This window comes from Aquarana catesbeiana, linkage group LG03 (genome assembly GCF_042186555.1).
Source record: "Aquarana catesbeiana isolate 2022-GZ linkage group LG03, ASM4218655v1, whole genome shotgun sequence".
Taxonomy (NCBI): Eukaryota; Metazoa; Chordata; class Amphibia; order Anura; family Ranidae; genus Aquarana; species Aquarana catesbeiana.
In genome coordinates, this window is record NC_133326.1 from 322,922,179 (window position 1) to 322,940,505 (window position 18,327).

At 41.1% G+C, this 18,327-nt stretch overlaps 1 protein-coding gene across 1 annotated transcript in view; it reads left to right on the plus strand.

The window, feature by feature from the left end:
- Window positions 1–18,327, plus strand: part of CDHR2 (cadherin related family member 2) — a 245,259-nt gene that overhangs the window by 140,074 nt on the left and 86,858 nt on the right. Inside the window, exons 13-20 of the mRNA XM_073620461.1 lie at window positions 5,643–5,798; window positions 6,303–6,467; window positions 9,732–9,793; window positions 12,731–12,974; window positions 13,064–13,303; window positions 15,480–15,549; window positions 16,019–16,636; window positions 17,357–17,428. Coding sequence (XP_073476562.1) covers window positions 5,643–5,798; window positions 6,303–6,467; window positions 9,732–9,793; window positions 12,731–12,974; window positions 13,064–13,303; window positions 15,480–15,549; window positions 16,019–16,636; window positions 17,357–17,428 — 1,627 coding nt within the window. The remainder of the gene's footprint in view (window positions 1–5,642; window positions 5,799–6,302; window positions 6,468–9,731; window positions 9,794–12,730; window positions 12,975–13,063; window positions 13,304–15,479; window positions 15,550–16,018; window positions 16,637–17,356; window positions 17,429–18,327) is intronic.

Here is an 18,327-nt window from a genome sequence, read left to right on the forward strand (position 1 = left end):
CGGAGAAGCCAGTTTGCACAGCAGGAAAATATATCAGCCTTGGTTGCCCACCCGGACTTGCAGGTTCCATGTGAGGAAAAGTCACAGCAAATAAAACAACTGTATGTAAACTTACCTCCTTTAAGGGGTATAGGTAATAACACAAATATGCATAACTGGCATTCCACCTATAGAAATAAAAAACAAAGGGAAAAAAGAGGCCAATCTACTGTGGTTTAGTTATTCCTAGGTTTCCGCAGGGTATGTTCCTCTCAATCCAACCAGTCAGATGCTGCAATGGGTATTTTTTAAAGAAGTGAGTGCGATCATTCGCCACGACTGTCAATTTTGCAGGATAAAGCATCGCATAGGAAACATTAAAACGTTGCAGTCGCTTCTTGACTTCCGTAAGCTTTGCCCACTTGCATTGTAGTTCAGCAGAGAAATCTGGATAGAAAGAAATCCGGACATTATCCACTTTCATCGCATCACCCTTGTTTTGGCCTGGTAGAGGATAGCATCTTGATCTTTAATGTTCAGGATTTTAACCGGTTCCTGACCGGCGCACGCCGATGTACGTTGGCAGAATGGCACGGCTGGGCAAATGGGTGTACCCGTACATCCCTTTAAATTTGCCGCCGTGCTCCGTGAGTCGGGTCATGGGTCACGCGGACTCGATCTCCCCTTTCTGCCTAGTGACGGTGTCACTGATCTCAGCTCCCTGTGATCGGGAGCGGAGATCAGTGACGTGTCACATGTAGCCACCCCCCCCCCACAGTTAGAAACACTCCCTAGGACATACGTACGTAACGTAACGTAGTGCATTTGTATAGCACTGATTGCTGTATAAATGACAAAAAATGTGTCAAAAATGTCCAATGTGTCCACTATAATGTCGCAGTCATGATAAAAATCGCTGATCGCCGCCACTACTAGCAAAAAAAAAATTATTAATAAAAATGCCATAAAACTATCCCCTATTTTGTAGACGCTATAACTTTTGCACAAACCAATCAATAAATAATTTTTTTACCAAAAATATGTAGAAGAATATGTATCGGCCTAAACTGAGGAAAAAAAATGTTTTTTTTAATATTTTTTGGGGATATTTATTATAACAAAAAGTAAAAAAAATGTGTTTTTTTCAAAATTGTTGCTATTTTTTTGTTTATCGCGCAAAGAATAAAAACCGCAGAGGTGATCAAATACCACCAAAAGAAAGCTCTATTTGTGGGGAAAAAAAAGACGCCAATTTTGTTTGTGAGCCACGTCGCACGACCGCGCAATTGTCAGTTAAAGTGATGCAGTGCCGAATCGCAAAAAACACACTGGTCAGGAAGGGGGTAAATTCTTCCGGGGCTGAAGTGGTTAATCAGAAATGGTCTAGAGGGTTCCCAAGGGCATGGGGCCTCCCAGGAACACGATGCACCCTCTCAACTGCAAACATGGGAGAAAACGCTTCCCGGCCAAAAGCTTCAACAAGCCAGTGTTCTATGAACGCCGCAGGGTTCTTTCCTTGTTTTTTTCTGGAATGCCCACAGCCCTCACATTATTTCTTTTAAGCTTGTTCTCCATGTCCTCCAAGCATGCAACGTGAACAGAGGTTAAGGCCTGTACCTGCCGCACTTCAAGCTGTAATAGAGCAATATCATCCTCAATGGTACTCATATGACCCTCCAATACAACTGTGCAGTCTCTTAATTTCTGCATATCTTGTCTAATCAGTGCAACTTCCATTTTAACTCCTTTGAACTCATTATTGAGATTAGACAGGTTAGTATTGCAGGAGGTGATTGCAGCAAGATCTCTCTGAGACTGGGCTCGGGATCATGATCATGAGTACCGTGGGCGCTGGGATCATTGTCTGAGGCCAGAATAGCAGGGGTACTCACTGTGTCCCATAGGAGATCAGCAGGGTCATCATGCAGCATCTGTCTCCGTCTCAGCAGGGGGGTCCAGAGAAGCATCTGAGGGTTGAGCAGGCAGCTTAGCCGGGGTGTCTTTGCCCAGTGTCCTGTAAAACAACTTTTGAGCAGCTTCTTTGGCTGACCAGGGTAGACAGGCGCCATCTTGGACCATATCGTTGAGCCCCGTTAGCAGATCTTTTCCCCGCTTGGACATGGCGTTGGAGTCAGGAGAGACACCGGAGGGCAGCTGGAGCAATGCTGAATGTAGAGCGGGTAAGCAGTGATGGATGCGTGGCAGCTAAGGGAAGATTTCAGGGTAGAAGTCAGGAGATTCAGCAGAGAGAGCCCTCAGCACGTCCTACTCCATGCGCCCCAAGCCACGCCACCAACCTTATCTTTAGTGGCAAGACAGTCTACCAAGAGCATTTAATGGGGGCATTCATTCCACATACATGGTTGCACTTCTGAACCAAAGTAGCATGTATTGTTTATTTAAAGTTGTTGTAAAGACAGGATGTGTTTTACCTTATTGCATTCTCTACATTAGGGTAAAAAACCTCCCCCCCATTCAGCTCCCCCCAGTCCCCTCTAAATACTTATGTGAGTCAGATCTTGATACAGCGCTGTGCCGACAGATAGCATGGCTCGGGAGCAAGCCTGCACAAATGACCCAATAGCAAGTAGCTTGGGGGCACTCGCAATGGAGGCAGATATGAGAGCACTGGCAGGGTAACCAGAAGAGAAGGTTCAGGGCCACTTTGTGCAAAACCATTGCACCGAGCTGGTAAATATACGGTATTTATTATGTTAATTTAAAAAAAGAAGGCTTTACACTTTAGGTCACATTTTAGTTTCAGAAATTTCCTGGTCACTAAACTCTTTGCTTAAAAATCCCTGACTGGGTTAAAAAAAGTTATAAATGTTTCTATGATGTGATTTTTATTATATTGCATAATCCTGCTGCTTTAGTCTGTTATGTGCAGAGTAGTTATGCAGAAAAGTTTGTTTGTAACTAAAGTTGGCCAAACACATAGAGATTGTTTTCCATTCAGCATGTAGGCTACATGACATTTATAGATGAATATCATGCTGTGGCTATTGTATTTTGACAGCCATCTGATTGGATGCAGGCACTGACATATTTACACCTGGCTCCTCCAACTTTACAATTGAGGGGTATTGAGCAGGTGGGCCACCCACCAAGAAAATTTCAACCTGTTCATCAGGATCCAGACAAAATTTGTTCCATGTATGGCCAGCTTAATTATATTTCAGGATGTATATAGGTTTGGGCATTTATCTCCAGGTGCAAGCTCAGAATTGTGTCAGGCTAATGGTAGAAATCACTGTAAACACACAGGAGGACATTTATCAATTCTGTCGGACAGCTTACCAGAAGCAGCAAGACAGACATAAATGAGAAGTATTGCCAAAGCTCTTTTGGCTATACTTCTCCTGGGGATCACAGAAGTGCATCTTGTTCTGCTGTGCCCACTGTCACCTGACATCACAGTGCCAGTCCAGGCTTTGAAAAGTTCCTGACCATATGGTTTGGATCCACCCAGAGGGCTGGACCGGTGGCTGATCCCTCCACAGCCCGGAGCTCCAGTGAGTGCTGGAGGGGCAGAACGCCAGGGACTGACAGTGTCCCCAGCTCTCTGCTCATGGAATACTGAAAACTGAGTGATCAGCACTCTTTGATCGCTCAATTCAAGTCTTGGAGCTGGCAGGGGACCGATGTTGCATCTACCTAGGTGATTATATATATATATTTTTTAACCCATACTTCTTTTTTAAGACAGGAGACAGAGTTATTATAATTAGGAAGAGTAATTTATAAATATCCTCTTAGCTACTCTAAAATAGCACTGCAACAGAATAAAACCTGTCCCACATCCCAAATGTGTGTCTGTTTTAAATAAACATCTGTCTTATATTCAGTGGTAAAAATGTTGCATGCATTGGCAAAGCTGTCGCAGATATCTGCAAAGCTACTGCTGCCCAGGATTACAGGTGCAGGGGTTAAAAATACACATAAAACCCAATCTGGGTCCCCTCTGTGTTTGGCAGAAACTCTCTGAAACAATAGATCTACAGCGTAACTTGTCAATTTTTGACATAGTATAGCCAAGCTTGCAAGTACAAGTATTGAGCATTACATCAACACTTATCACTTGCTCTTCCCTAAAAATATTCTCATCTAATAAAGTCATTATTGTGTATAGACAATGCTGGGGGAAAAAAAAAGATCTAACTTTTCTTCAGTGTTCCCAGAACATATAAAAAAACTGTGGTTTTACCCAACTTACCACCTCCTGCCTATTTGCAGTTTGTAGAAGACAGCAGCGGATGATGATTGACCAGCAACAAAGGGATCTCTGGTTTCCCAAAATCACATTACAACAAATAGGACTCCTAAAAAAAAGAAACATAAAGTATATGTAAACCCAATAACTAAAATCATACATAGGTGGAGGTGTTCTGTAGTTCACAGAGCTAATGACTGATAAGAGTATATTGAGAAAACACTACAGAGTGCACAGGCCAGAGGACAAAACACAATTTTTAGTTGGATCAACATGTATGTGCATTTATTGAAGAGATAGAATAAAAACAATTCAAGAAGGTAGCAAGTTTAAGAAGCTCCTTTCAAGAAAGGAATTTACATACACTTTAATATTTTGCACTTCTTCTTTTGCTGTCAATGGCAGAACAAGTGCTTGAGCACATTAAGCCTTTGTCAGGTCACCTAGAGGCTAGGTGACAGATGCACACCGTTGGGATCAGGAGTGCACCGCAAGGCAGTGGACCCTACGGCTGACTGCTGCGGATGGGAGTCCGGGTGGTAAGGAAGGCAGGGCCGCTGGAACACCAACACGGATCCCACCGGGGTTAGAGCGTAGGATTCCCTGGGGCGCGGAGTCTAAGAGCCAGCAGGTGTTCACCAGAGCCTCTAGTGGTGAGGATGGACTGGGCTGCAACTGGCTCCATGTCGCGACCCCCAAGGTCCCCCAGCTCACACCCACAGTAGGCAACAGGAGGATAGGGATAGTAAAGGAATAAGCCAAGGTTAGGGCCACAAGCAGAGAAGGACAACAGAGGTCACGCCAAGGTTCAGGGTCACAGGCAAACAGGGATAGTCGGGGACACGCCAAAGGTCAGGGTCACGAGCAGATAGGAATAGTAGAGAACACGCCAATGTCGGTAACAGAAACAAACGTAGAGCACGCGGCAGGCAGGAACAGGAAGCCAAACACACAAAGGTTGATCAGCAGGGCAGGCCTGCAGTGCAGAGGTTAATATAGAGTTCTCTGATAGGAGCTGGGGTGGAGCCATGCTAGAGGAGAGTTAATAAAAGCAGTCAGGTGAGAGTCAGCTGGTCTTTAGAGATGAACACATAGAGACAGGTAAGCTGATAGGCAAAACTCTATTGCATAACCATGACAGCCTTATTGATGACTCCTAGGTTAAGTAACTTCTTGAATTCTACATAAATCTGTATGCTTCTTTCGTAAGCTACATTGATTGTTAAAGGACTACTACTAATGAAGCTCAGCAAAAATAACATATACTACCCTACCTGTTAATTTAGGTTCAACTTTTTTTCCTTTTTTTTTCTTTCTTCTTTTTTTTTTTTAATAGGTTGAACTGGATGGACTTTTTTGATGTTTTTTTTCAAGTAACTATGTAACTCTGCTCTGTACTTTTTTGCTATTTGTACTTTTTTAAAAATTACTTTACTTTATAAATTTTCAGGATCAGAATGGAGCCTTCAACCTATATTTAAGGGGAAAGGATGCTGACTGTTTTACAGTATCTCCAACTCGAGTGATTAACACTGGTCTAGTTCAGATTCTGGTTAAAGACTCTAAGGCTATTGACTATGAAATTGTTCATGTAATGAATGTTGAGGTATGATAGTTAATTAATTAATTTTTTCTGAGAAATAATTTTGAACATGATGTATGATAATCCAACACCAAGTAGAAGAAGAAGATATTTCTTAAGCACACATTATTCACACCTTTTAGTGGAAACCATAAAACCTCTTCATGATTCTCCCCAAACTGCTGCCATGAATGCTCAAATTTTTCTTCCACTATGAATGTATAGAAAAGAACTGTTTGTGTCACTCAACCAGGTGCTTATCGCAGGCTGATTGAGTTATTTATTATCTTAGCCTGAAAGAGTCAAATTATTGGTTATGTTATTGATGACTAATAAAGCATAAGCACTGTGAAACCTGCAATGACAGAAGTAAATAAAAGGTCTATGGCACATAAACACAGCAATATCCCTAATAACTGCTAAATAAATGATCAAAACTGTTTTTCTGTGATGTAGCCCTGAATAAATGGCATACTTCTTTTTGATACCACGTAAACCTTTTTTTATTTCTACCTTTTTCTGCATTAGATTGTTGCTAATGACACAGGAAATTCAGCTGATTGCTGCTCCATGGCTAATGTGATCATCCAGCTGATAGACATTAATGATCACATTCCAGAATTTCCCGATCCATTGTATAAGCTTGAGGTTAAAGAACACTGTGCAGATGGTACAAGTCTAGGAAAAATTAAGGTAAATAAAATGAACTTTATGCTGGGCATATACATTATGATTGTTATTCAGTTTGGTCATAATCCCTAGTTACATTTGTTTATTCATTCTTTGTACTACATCCTATTACACATACTACTACTACTATTATTAATAATATTATACATGGTTTATATAGGGCCAACAGTTTGCTCAGCACTTTACAATATAAAGGGAGATGCTATGGTTGCAATACAATTCAAAACAAGAGAGTTAAGAGGGCTCTGCTCATGTGAGCTTACAATCTAAATGAGAAGAGCAAGTGATACAAAAAGTAATAACTGTGTGAAGATGAGTTGATGGAGAAAATAAAAGTTAAATTGTTAGGTATTGTCTTTTTATCTTTTTTTTTTCCTGAAACATGACCCAGTGGAACAAATAGACTGAACGCCTGGCACACTATAAAAACAAAAAAAATTTAAAGTGTACATGGGCAAAATAATGAAAAGCATATTCAGCAAATCTCTGTAATATATGAACATTTCTCAGTGTTTTGTCTCTGAAAAATGCTGCAAATACTGAAAAATACCTATTGATCCTGCAAGAAATTCAATGAGCTTTACACTTCCCATTGTATGCTTACAACACTTTCTTTGTTGGGCCCCTTTCACACAAGGCGGACTCCGTTTCTCCGTTACGGAGCCCGCCTCGGTCCGCCGGCTCAGCGGGAGATCTGTCCGTTGATCTCCGCTGAGCCGGCGGATGACAGGTCCCTCTCTGCTCACTGAGCGGGGTGGGGCTTGTCAGGCGCCGCTGCCGCCTATGGAGGGATCGGATGAAAACGGACAGCATGTCCGTTTTCATCAGATCTCACCCGATCTGCCAGCGACGGACCTGGAGGTAGGGTCAATCCGTCTGCTTTTAGCGGATCGGACGGGGTCGGATGTCAGCGGACATGTCTCCGCTGACATCCGACGCTCCATAGACTAACATGGAGTGCACGTTCAGGTCCGCCGTCAAAACTGACAGGCGGACCTGAACGGTCCGATCGTGTGAAAGGGGCCTAAGGCCCCTTTCACACTGAGGCGCTTTTCAGGCGTTTTAGCGCTAAAAATAACACCTAAAAAAAAAAAAACACCTCTCATGCTTTCCCAGTGTGAAAGCCCGAGTGCTTTCACACTGGGGCAGCGCGCTTGCAGGACAGGAAAAAAAGTCCTGCAAGGAGCATTTTTGGGGCGATTTGGGAGCAGTGTATACACCACTCCCAAAACACCCTGCCCATTGAAATGAATGGGCAGCGCTGCCGAAGCGCCTGCAAAGCGCTGCTGCAGCACTGCAACATGGGTGCTTTTAACCCTGCAAGCACCCTGCTAGCGGCTGAAAAGCGCTGCTAAAACAACAGTAAAGCACCGCTAAAACTAGAGGCGATTTACTGCTAATACACCCCCCGCCCCGGTGTGAGAGTAGCTTTAGGCCTCTTGCACATATTAATTTACTGATGTATAGCCACATACTTTTTCTGATAGAGACTGGCAGAAAGATCCTGAGTAAAAATTGATGTTTGGTTCTGTAAAGAGCTTATGTATACATGTGTACAAGAGTGTAAATGTGCACACACGCATAAAATTCTTATGCACCCTCTTTAACTGCCAGTATTTCAATTTACACATTTTACATATGCTTGTATATACTTGCATATACACACATCATTGCACTCAAAAGTAACATTTTATATTGCCTTTGAGAGCATTGCTGCATTATGGATCTTTACGCAGCTATGTGATTGTCCCATTGACAAAAATGCACCTGTGTTCATGTTCAGATATGTACAAAACAAAATGCTAACTGGCTACAGCAGCATTTTTTTTCTCCGCCCATGCCCAGAGGTTTCATGCACACAGGCATACAAGGACCGTACAATCTGCAGAGCCCGCATAATCACTGTCTTGGGACTTACAGATGGCGCATACAGCCACCGATTGAGATGAGTTAGAAGATGTGGCAGTTTACAATTATGTGCTGGAGATTGTGTAAAGCACCTGTATGCATGCAGTCGCATCCTCCGAAATGCAGCTAGTATGCCTTCACAGCATATGCCCATAGGCACTGTGTAGTAGCTAAAGGCAATGTGTGTGGGGACACTATAAAAGCTGGGGGACACTATGGGAGCTAGGAGACACTGTGGAGGGTTTGCAGCTGCCTGGGGGCCTTAAGAGGAAATGAATAGGCTAAGGGGGGATGCAGCATATAATCCACTCCCCTTCCCCCTATTAGTACAGTGAGCTGTTGGAAAGTGAAACTTCCTACTTTCCCTGGTCATATGATGAGTCCATGACTGAGAGTAGGATGGGACTCCAGCAGGTGCAAGCACTGATGGCAGACTGCTCTGAAGCAAGGGAGGCATTGATCTACATTGTTATATTGTGATTCCTAAAGGATCAGTGCCATGTGTTGGAACACATATGACACCCACTGCCAAATTGGAACCTTGGTAGCAGGGAAGGAACAATTAAAGTCTGCTCCAACTGGGCCCCAACACCGCCATGGGCCCCATTACAGCCGCATGGACTGCGACGGTGATAGTTTTGCCACTGCGTGTAAAGACACCTTTACATGTCTGTACATTAATGCACATAGAATGTATCTGACTGCAGCAAATACGTTTCATTTTGTCATTTAATACATCGGGTCTGAATAGGAATAGTAACCTCATAAAATAATATAATCTCTAAGTTACCTTGATACCTGTTTGGGTTATGAAGATTAAATGGAGCATAATTGATTTGTTAATATAATTCACAAATGTAGATAGTTATCTGCAAGAATGTTTTTCCAACATTGACTAAAGCATATCTAAATCAAAAACAAAAATATAATATATTGCAGATACCTAGTCCTCAGATGTGATCGCTGCATCCTAGTTTCCTAATCCTGCAAATCGCACACTTCCTGTCCTATGGTGCCTACCCTCACTCGCTCCACTGTAGCTATGGATGGAGCCATGGCTGTCATGTTAGAAAAGGACTACAAACATCTTTTCTGCTCTTCATCTCTATTATATGGGGATGGAGGAATTAGTCATTTGCAGAAGATAGCAAGAAAGGAAGATAACATTGGTGGATATATCAGATCAGTTCACAGAAAGCGACAAGGACACTGCATTTCTGTCAAAACCAGCAGGTATTTTCTGTACTTGCTGAAAAATTAAAGCTCATGCAGCTAAGGACTGGTACCCTGCAGCATATTAAATATTTTCATAGGTTCCTGGGTAAATAAATAGTTATCTCATTATTTTTTTTGTTTCAGGCAACAGACCTTGACTCTGGACTATATGGATTAATTACATATGGCCTACTACCACCCTCCATGTAAGTATGAACAGTGATTCATACCTATTTATGATCAAAGAAGGTATCTTTTCCCCACATATAAGAAATAAGCCCATATATCTTTACATATCAAAAGTATAATTTAGCCTCTCACTTTTCCCACTACCCTTATTTTACAGTGTTAGAACAAGAAAACATCCAAATGGATCTCCAATCAGAATGCAAAGTCAAATCTTTTAACAGATGCTGAACTAGCAGCAGCAATTTATGAACAGATTCAGATGTCCCACAAAAAAAAAAGAAAAACATAAACACAAAACAAAAAATCATTAATATACAAAAAATATCTTTATTCACATGATTGTTCCCCAAAACCTTAAGAAACATTTAAAAACAATTAAAATAATATTAGAGTGGAACTGTATCTGAGCACCACAAAGTGAAAACATTATTTAACTCATTTTTAAAATTTAAAACAAACTCACCTATCCATGTCTTCATGCTTTATTTTGTTAAAGCATAGTTCCACCCAAAAGTGGAACTTCCGCTCATTATACTCCTTCCCCCCTCCGATGCCACATTTGGCACTTTTCGGGGGGGGGGGGGGGGGGGGTCTTTCACAGGTATCCTGTTCTCACTTCCGGGAGCCTCAGCCGTAGATATTTGCATCACCGCTCGGGCTCCCTCCCCCTTCCACGGCCGCCTGGCAGTAGGGTTCCCGGCATGAAGCAGTAAGGCTACACTGCCGGGTTCCCTTACTCGCAATGGAGGTGGCACCACCCGACAGCTGATAGAAACATCAGCTGTGGTGCCGACATCGCTGGACTCCAGGACAGGTAAGTGTCCAATTATTTAAAGTCAGCAGCTGAAATATGTGTAGCTGTTGGCTTTTAATTTTTGCAGCGGTGGGCAGATGATTTATGTAGCATTTACTTCCTGGAATCTATCTGTCTTTAGCTCAGGCACACAGGCAGGTAGCATGCTTAGCCAAAAAAAACAAAAAAACAAAAACCTCCTCTAGATGAAAGAAAAAAAATGCTAATGAAGATGTCATTTTGGCCTAGGCCACAAACCAGGAAGCAATTAAAGGATTGTACAAAAAAAAGTTTAAAACAAGTAAATATGAAATAGCTTCCTATCTATTTACTAAGAATAGCAAAATAATCCCCTGGGAGGAATGGATGAGTAGAATTATAAACTCAGCAATAAACCAAAACAATATAATAGAAAATGACTGCACTTCAAAATATTGTAATCTATAATTGCACTCAATGAATCAGGTTACATTGGGTAGTTTATTAAAATTATTAGCCAAGTTCTTTTTTCACGTTCGATTTTCTTAAAGTCAGTATTCCTCTCGTTTTCAGAGTTAGGACTCTCTCACGAAGGAAGAAGCAGCCTATGTGCTGAGTGAATAAGGCTGTATATTGTATGTATGTGCTTGAGTCATAAATAATATTTTAACGGCTAAGAGATAGCTCAATATCAAGGTGTATACTGTCCCTGAAAATATATTTATAGTGATCTTGTAAAAGTATCAATTTAAAGCCTAAATTTTGTTTTTCCCTGTTCCCCTGTTTCTCCCCTAATTAATATGCTGTGGAATAAAACCCTTTTTGAATACTTTTGAATAAAATCTTTCAGTTTTTACCCTGTGACAGTTCTGTGTCTCTCTATGTAATGCAGGCAGATCATGGCTTACAGGGTGCTGTACATAGCTTTCCAAAAACATCCTCAGTACTCTTTCTAAGAGGTCATAGCCTTGAGACAAGCCATGGGTTGGATCCTAGGAGGAGTTATGCAAATATCAAAATGCCTTCATGAGTAGGTGTTAGTATGGAGGAGTGGGAATTCCAAGGCATACTCCACTTGCAAGCAGACTGCCATAGGTAATGCTTACACATGATGCAGAGCCTTCATAATTGGAAGAACTGAAATCTAATTAATAAAAGTGGCAGTCCAGAGACAGTGAGCCTGGTGAGGAAATGTCTATATGATGTGGGAGAAGCTTACACTGTGCAGTAAAATTAGCAAGCAAATTCAGTACAGGAGAGGAGCCTGTACAACTGTTCAAAACTGAATGTAAGGCTGGAGTTCAGATTCAATGAATAGCCCATGTTTTTCTTTTGGGCAACTAACTTTAATGGTTCATTCACAGCACAAGAGATAAAATGACTCTGTAAGTTCTTATTCACCAAATGTCAAATTAAATTGGTCTAAATGTTTTCTTCCAGTAAGGGTTGATCTCTTGCTAGTCCCTAATATAATGTGTTGTAGACATCAATACCCAGATACTACCCTTAAGACGGACAGTTTTTAGTTCAGATAATGGTTTTTAAATATTATTTAAAGCCCATCTCCATGCTAATTTTTCTAATTAGTCCCCCAACAGTGGTTTAAAATATAAAGTATTATTCAGCATAGACGATTGAAGACACACTTAGAGCGCTGGGCATCTTGGACCCTTCCACTGAGGCCTTTGTCACCACGAAAAACCAATATAATATTGCAGAGAGCATCAAGACATGATGCTCAAAAAGTAAAGAGGGGGTTGGACCTCTGAGGGGGAGAGCATTGGGGACAAGAGGGTTAAGCCTAGAGTTGGAAACAAACCTGGACACAAGCAGTGTAAGTAAATAATGTAGCATTTCTGGTAAGCCTTCTACAGCTGCGGTTTGCCTAGGCCTACTTTTTTAGTGTGTCTGTGGAACATCTCTTCCTGTTCCTAGATCCCGCACCCTGTGTTTACTATCAATGTAATCATGAAGCTAGAGTGGGTGAATGTGCTTATCAAACTCCTGATAGCTAGGCACCTATGAAGCTAGGCTGCCTGGTCACTGTCACATAAAAGAAAGTACTCTGCTGCTTCTATACATGTATTATATGCAGCTACAGGTACATGTTTTACTGATCTTCAAACTGTGCAATATTTTTCTTGGGTTAGCTTAATACACATGTAACAATTTCTTTTTTTAGACTTAACTCTTTCACAGTGAACCCTTCGACTGGAGAAATCACAGTGGTCAATGGAGATCTTTTAGATAGAGAACGGCTTTCTCAGTATTATGCTACTCTGCAAGCTCGTGATGGATTGAATGCCACTGGAACTACTCTTCTTGAGATCACTTTAATAGATATTAATGACTGGCCTCCAGAAGCAATAGGGACATATAATATATTTGTCAATGAGAACACTGAGGAGGTTTCCATTGAAATTAAGGTAAAGAACCATGTTAATGGTTACTATGATATGCGCAAGTCCTTTCTTCTTCTTGCTATCTCACATGGATGTTTTTTTGCTTTTTGTAGGCAATTGATAATGATGAACCAGGCAATAATAACAGCATAATAAGATTCCGGTTGCTACCAGGTTACTTGAGTGAAAATTTCACCATTAACTCCACCACTGGTGTTATCACCAGCTTGACTCCTTTGGATCGTGAAGAAATCGATATAACACTTAATGGACGCATTATACTTACAGTGGAATTATATGACCTGGGTGTCCCCTCTCTATCATCAGAAGTTAATGTAACCATTAATGTTGAGGTAATGTTACGCTTAAGACTAAATATCTTTATTTCACAAAACATGTCAATAACTTCTTTTATGAGTAAATCACTACCAAGTATAGCATAGAAATGGATCCATAATGGATACATTTCAATCTTATCTTGAAATAAAAAAAATAAATAAATAAAAGTCAATCAATTCTTCCTTTATGATCTGAATTAATAATTTAAAATAAAAAAAATGTTTTTAGTGATGTAAATATCAAATATAGCATACAAATGCTTTATATTTATGATTTGCTGTCTACAGGCGGTGCTATGGGCTCATTGCACGTTTATCAGGCTAACCTTAACTGCTTTGTTTAAAAAAAAAAATTGTTTTTGATGTCTGGTGTGGCTGCTAAGTTAAATTTAGTTTTTAGATTCACAGCAGTCAGTGGAAAAGTAATCTGTTGTTTTTGTATGATCAGGGTTTCCTAGCTGGATGTTTGATTTCTCACCCGTGCTTCTGGGATAGGCTTCTGGAGTATGGGACAGGGATGGTCGGGTGACCAGCATGAATATTTATCAAGCCCCAGCCAGTCTTTGGAGGAAGATGTTAGTGAATGGGGATGTGGTGGATGGTTGGGAGGCATTTCCAGAGTGTTCTTTCCTTTCTGGGGAGAGTTCAGTTCTCCTGGGGCTGCTGCCCCTGGGAGATGACTAATAAGACAGGGAATTGCAGTTTGGGCCCCAGAAGGCGATGGGCTAAGGGTCTAGGGAAGATTTCTAAGGGATTATTAGCTGGAGGGCAGTGTTCTGGAGAGGGGTCTTTTGTCTCCCTCACTGAGGCGCTGCCTGTAGATGCAGGGTGGTGGACAACTCCTGGGACATTGCATATGAAGACCTTTCTGTGGACTCTTGGGTGTGCAGGTGCTGCAGGGGAACTACTTAAGTGCCAGAGGATGTTTTGTGGCTTGGGACTGCTTTTGGATTCCTAGATATACTGGCCATCCCTTGTTATCTCCAGGAAAGGCTGCTGAGGATGGATTGGAGAGAAGCTGTCCTCCTGTTATTGTTGCTATTGTTTGGAGTATCCTGATCCCTGAACCCCTCTCCTGCTTCAAGTTACTCAGCAATAAATTCTAAGACATCCCCTAGACTGAAACCTGCATTGTCAGTGTGCATGAAACAGTGCTTGTGACTGTCAGCTTCTATACTTATAAGGGAGACCTGGACACATTCTCAGCAGCCCCTTTGGGCTACATTTACAGAGCTCAATAGATAAAAATCAAATTACAGGCCAAAGTGAAGAGGCGGAGGAGTGACTCACCTCACCCCACATTAGTCCTTTCTCTGTTTTTTCTGACTTGGTAAAGAGTATCAGTTTGAAAGAAACAATCCGAGAGCATACAGTATGTCTACTGCTTTGCTCTCATAATGTAAACTAAAAGTTTTGTAGAAATAGTAAAAAAATGATTTAAAAAGGAAAAAGCATACATTTTAAAGCAGGAATTACACCTAAAATTGATCCAATCCCTTTAGGTAAAGTTTACTTTTAGGTCAGTTTATTAATTATGATGATGTTAGCTCATGTTGCATGAGAGGCAAAGCAAGCCTGGGAATTTGTTAAGAAATTACGTAAGTTCTTTGGGGGAAAAGGTATAACAGCACCACTCCATGGGCCTGTTTGCTGTTGACGTGCTATTGGAATCCAGCAACAACTCAAGGTCCAGCTTGTAGAACTAGAAATCTATAACTATTTTAAAGCTGAGCTTTGGGGAAATTGTAAAACAATCCTTACAATAAAGGGGGAGTTCTGTAAGAACATTAAAAAACTGTTTTACTTATATTATTCCTCCCTCCCACAGACTTCCTTTCTCTGTATGACTGGTATGACTAAAGTGCCTTCTCTTTGGTGCTTGGTCTTGCAGTTGCACTAAGCATGTCAGTCACATACAAGGCAGCTCCAGCAGTCCTGCATTATTAGTGATGATGCAGAGGGCCTGCTCACAACCTAGCGCAAATTAGAGAATGCTGGCTGTGGGGGGTGTGAGGGGTACATAAGTAAAATGACTTTTTATTGTCCCCTACATAAAAATGAGCATTTAACCATTGCAGTTTGGGGGAGTCCCGCTGCAATTTGCCTACAAACTTCAGCTTTAATACTGTTTCTTTTACTACTAACACTGCTATGACTTCTAACTAACATAATATACTAATTTATATTTCAGGATTTAAACGACAACATTCCTATTTTTACTCAAGAAGAGTATAGATTTTCTGTTAATGAAAGTACAGAAGGTAAGTTCTTACCAGATTATGATGATACGCTATTGCGTAAAGTGGCTTAACCACTTCAGCTCTGGAAATTTTTTGCTATACGGCACTCGCGCCTGATACACAGAAGTGCAGGATCACGTATATATAGTAAAACTGCTATAGGGCGGTCGGCAAGTGGTTAACTTTGTTTTTGCTACATATACATATATTTTTTGTTTCTTCACTATTACTAAACATTGTTGTTTGCTGGGGTGGAACTACAAATTTGCACACCCACAGCAAATCATACTGCAAAACCTGAATGGATGTTCAAATATGTGACTATCTATCACAACACTAACTAGCGCAATTCCAGCCTGATGGGCATATTCGGTAGCAATGCCTTGTACCTGGGCATCATTTCATGTATTATCGTTAAAGCAAATGATATAAGATGTATTATGATGTATTTATACAATCATAGCTAATTAATACCCATTCTGCCTTTCAGGGGCCTATGTTGGGATAGTTGAAGCCAGTGATGCAGATCAGACTGAAATAAATAACCGTATTAGTTTCCGTATTTCTCAAGGCGGATCTGGAAACTTTATCATTCGAGGACAAAAAGAGGCCAACAGTTCAGGCCACTATATTGGGCAGCTGTTCGTAGATCCTGAAGTCAAACTTGATTATGAACAGCAGAAGAATTACACTTTAATTGTTGAAGCACAGGATTATGGGTTTCAAGGCATCAGTCACACAGCAGATACCACAGTCTTTGTACAAGTGCTTGATCTCAATGATGAACCACCATCTATCGACCAGTCAACTCTGGTGGATCTCTATGTTGTTGAAAATAGGACAGGAGATCCAGAACAGGTAGCACTCTTGAATGCCACGGATCCCGACACAGACCATCTTCTTGAATTCCAGACATTGTCTGTCTCCTGCTATAAGAATTCCAAAGATGTAGGCAGCATTTGCTATGAATGGTTGTGGCTGGCACCTGATGGACGGCTATTTGTGAATTATACTGAAGATGTTGATTATGAGCAATGCGACCAGATAGACATGCTGTTGCGTGTAGAGGACAAGCTGACACTTCTTGGAGACAGATACAGCAACAATGGTCTCACCAATATTATTGCTTAGTAACCATTTAAGGATCTTTTATTTGCAAATCAATTACAGTCAGACAGACATACACCTAAAATCACTGGGATTTATTATCTGCAGAAAAATGATATAGCTGCCACATAGGTCACTGATCGAGTACACAATATGCTTGATTATTGTTGGTCTATATTTAATAATTTGCATGAAAGTGATACTAAACAATATCCTCATTCTCTAAAAATAACTCATACACATCTTAATAGCCCCGTAATCTATTTTTCATTAATCTCCTCTACACCCTCGCTTCCATATTTTTGGAACGAGTAGTGCATGTTAGGTGCGATCATGTGCACTGCTGTATGCACACTACAAATCCCATAGTCCCTAGTCCATCTCAGGAGGGAACAAGAGAGGGTTGGTAAGGTCCTACATACAGTTGAACCATGAAGAACAAGCATTGCTGACCTCTAACAGGAAGTCAGGTCACAGCAGGAAAAAAAAAAGGGGAATTTGAAATTTTGGAGGAGGCTTAAAGCAAAAGAAGGTACTTTCTGAGTCAAGACTACATCCTTGAATAGATATTTTTTTAAACCAGAGTTTAGTGTTACTTTGAGCTCCTGAAATGTCATTAGTAGCTGTTTAGTACAAATTGGATAGAAGATATATATATATTTTAAAAAAAGTTAATTTACACTGTATTATGTAATAACATATTGTCCTTATCTGTGCTTAGTGACCCAACGAGTGCTCATAGTAGATGCCAATGACAATGCTCCAGAGTTCATGGAAATCACCCAAGCATTTGGTAAGTTAGAACACAGACTTACTCTATAGGAACTTGCTTACTATAGTTTTGCCAGTTAAAATTAAAAACTGAGGGTCAAAAGACTTTTAACAAGTTTGTAGGCACAATCTTTCTTTAAATAACATTGCCAGAAAGCTCAATGTGCAGCTTTGATATAACTTCTACTTTCTGTTCTGCAAATGATTTATGCTTATAACAGTTTGTTAGTGTTTGATAACTCTTAGCAAGTGACAGCATCTCATAGTGCATAGACCTGTTAGCTAGTTGTGGGTAATGGATCTCACTCTCCAATAAAGAGAGCTGTTGGTAAAAGCACAACTGCTAATTAGAGCTTGAACTGTCAGTTAGAACTTAATAAACATGATTTTGCGCAAGAGGAGAGGAGATACTGCTATCCACTCTCTATTCTCCTCTGCACCTTTGTTTTGTAAGTCATTCACAAAATGTAGTCCATTGCGTGGCTTCTGAGGTGTCCTGCATAGTGTTGGAGGAAAGCCTAGTCACATGACTTTGACTGGTGATCAGGCTCTCTCGGTCCCATTACTCTTTGGCCAGGGAGAAGCTATGCCCATTCAGCTTTCACCAGATGCCTTCTAGTGGGACTTTGAAGACTGGATCTGTCAGATGAAGTCTTAGGGGTGTTGAGGCTATCCTTAGGTGCAGGTCCCCCCAGCTTTGCCCAAGCTGTGACCTCAGTGGAACTCTTCCAAAGGTGAGGGGGTAGCTACCTCCACCCAGAAAGGAAGACCCTGCTGTTCTGGAGTTATGGAGTTCACACTATATATCTCTTCAGCCACCTTCTAGGTCACTCCTTCCAAGGATCGGCTGGTATTCTTCCTGCCCTGTGTTTCAGAAGCCTCTAGAAAGCAGAAAGAATAGTCAGACCCAGAACAGCCAAA